At 37.8% G+C, this 2,588-nt stretch overlaps 1 protein-coding gene across 1 annotated transcript; it reads right to left on the bottom strand.

Moving 5' to 3' along the window:
* Window positions 1-689: 689 nt before the first annotated feature.
* Window positions 690-1,022, bottom strand: LOC124839703 (uncharacterized). Its single transcript, XM_047315608.1, has one exon. The coding sequence runs from the start codon at window positions 1,020-1,022 to the stop codon at window positions 690-692; it is 333 nt and encodes a 110-aa protein (XP_047171564.1).
* Between the last annotated feature and the right edge of the window lie 1,566 nt (window positions 1,023-2,588).

A 2,588-nucleotide genomic window follows, 5' to 3' on the forward strand; every position in this document is an offset into this window, starting at 1 on the left:
TTTTTATTTTTCTTTTTCTTTTCAAGTATTCACTACTAAGCTCAATGCTTTTTCTTTTCAATTTTCCCAATAACACCAAACTTGAACATTTATCAATACCTCACAAATATTCTCAACTTAACTCAAGGTAAATATTTTCACAAAGGGTTTTCAAAACATGCATAAGGCTCAAGGTTCAAAGGGTAAAACAATTTGTTTTCTTGTTAGTGGATAAAATCATGTGAATGCTAAAAGAATAAGGGATAACAAAAGATAGCCTTTATCATATGAAACCTGCAAGCAAGTAGTTCAATCACATAAAATTTGGGCAAAATCATTCATGCTTCCAAAGTAATAGCAATTATTCACAACAACTTTGAAGCCCAAAACTCACACAGGTAAACTCTCAAGTTCCAGAATTCAGAAAAATAACCTGCTCAGTATCTTAATCAAACTTTACCTCAAGCACCTTTTTATACACTGTGAGTCATCACCTTATATTAGCAAATCATGCATCATCTCAACATCAATCAACACACCAGAGCATCACAAAGCAGTACTTATCACAAAACACAGCAATTGGACAAAAGCAGTGTAATTTATCCAAGCAGAGTACAATAACAAAACGAATAATTAAAAAGGAAGGTTTAGAAAGCTGGGTTGCCTCCCAGTAAGCGCTTCTTTAATGTCACTAGCTTGACACCATAAAATCAGTGTGGATCAACCAACTCCATAACAGTGGAAAGGCGTTGCACCTCACCACCCAAATAATGCTTGAGACGTAGTCCATTGACCATCCAACTTCTTTGTGGGTCTGCAAAGGATGGATTTGTCAACTCAACTGCTCCATGTGGAAGGACATTCTTGACCATAAACGGACCAGACCACTTGGACTTCAACTTTCCAGGGAAAAGTTTTAGTCGGGAATTAAACAGCAACACTTGTTGTCCTGGATTAAAGACCTTTTTTATCAGCTTCCTATCATGATAAAATTTCACCTTCTCTTTGTAATTCTTAGAAGAATCATAGGCATGTAGCCGCATTTCCTCAAGCTCAACAATTTGCCTTCTTCTCTTTTCTGCAGTGTCACTAGGATCATAATTCAAAAATTTTAAGGCCCACAGAGCTCAATGTTCCATCTCCACCAGGAGGTGACATGCCTTTCCATAGACCATTTGGAAAGGAGATAATCCAATAGTTGTCTTCATTGTAGTTCGATATGCCCAAAGAGCATCATCTAGCTTCTGAGACCAATCCTTTCATTATAAAGCAACTATCTTTTCTAGAATCCTCTTTATTTCCCTATTAGAAACCTCGACTTGTCCATTTGTCTGTAGATAATAAGGTGTAGCTACCTTGTGTCTCACACCATAATGCTTGAGTACCTTTACAAGCTGAAAATTGCAAAAATCAGATCCTCCATCACTGATGAGTACTCTGGGTGTTCCAAAATGGGAGAAAATTTGCCTTTTCAGAAATTTAATCATAGTGCTAGAATCATTCTTGGGACAAGCTAGAGCTTCAACCCATTTACTCACATAATCCACTACCACCAGTATGTATTCATTATTGAAAGATGGTGGAAAAGGTCCAACAAAGTATATGCCCCAGCAATCAAAAACTTCAACCTGTAGGATGCCTTGTAGTGGCATTTCATGACGTTTGGAAATAGTATCTGTCCTTTGACACTTGTCACAGTTCCTGGCATGATTATGAGCATCTTTAAACAAGGTAGGCCAATAAAATCCTGACTATAACACTTTTGCAGTTGTTCTCTCTCCACTAAAATGTCCCCCATAAGGTGAGTCATGACAGTGCCATAAAATTCCTTCCACTTCTTCCTTAGTCACACAACGCCTCAGAAGGTTGTCTACTTCAATTTTGAACAAGTAAGGATCATCCCAAATGAACTGTTTGGCATCATGCAATTTTTTTTCTCTTTGTTGCCAATTGAGATCTTCTGGGATTACTCCTACAGCTTTGAAATTAGCCATATCAGCAAACCACGACCTTTGTTGGATGTACGTGAGTGTTTCATCTAAGAAAGATTCCTAAATTTCTGCTTCCTTGCTTGTGACTTCACTGTTAACCAACCGGGATAAATGATCAGCAATTACATTTTCACTTCCCTTCTTGTTGCGATTTTCCATATCAAATTCTTGTAACAAAAGTACCCATCTGATTAATCGCGGCTTGGAATCCGGCTTGGTTAGTAAGTACTTTATAGCTGCATGGTCAGTGTAGATAATCACTTTAGACCCAATGAGATAAGGTCTAAATTTCTCTAAGGCATACACAATAGCAAGCAATTCTTTCTCTATAGTGGCACAATTCAACTGGGCTTCATTCAAAACCTTGCTTGCATAATAAATAGTGTGAAATACCTTCTCTCTTCTCTGGCCAAGAACAGCACCTATGGCATAATTACTGGCATCACACATCAGCTCAAAATCTTGATTCCAATTAGGAGCTACAATAACTGGGGCAGAAATCAATTTTTTCTTCAAAACATCAAACGCCTTAAGGCACTCTTCATCTAGCACAAATGGGGCGTTCGTAACAAGGAGGTTCCTTAAGGGTTTGGCAATCTCTGAAAAATCTTTGATGAA

This window comes from Vigna umbellata, chromosome 5 (genome assembly GCF_029865625.1).
Source record: "Vigna umbellata cultivar VRB3 chromosome 5, Vumbellata_1.0, whole genome shotgun sequence".
In the NCBI taxonomy this organism is placed as follows: domain Eukaryota; kingdom Viridiplantae; phylum Streptophyta; class Magnoliopsida; order Fabales; family Fabaceae; genus Vigna; species Vigna umbellata.

Bases quoted from the DNA above. Each gene is read 5' to 3' on its own strand.
- LOC124839703 (XM_047315608.1), bottom strand. From the start codon at position 1,022: ATGCGGCTACATGCCTATGATTCTTCTAAGAATTACAAAGAGAAGGTG.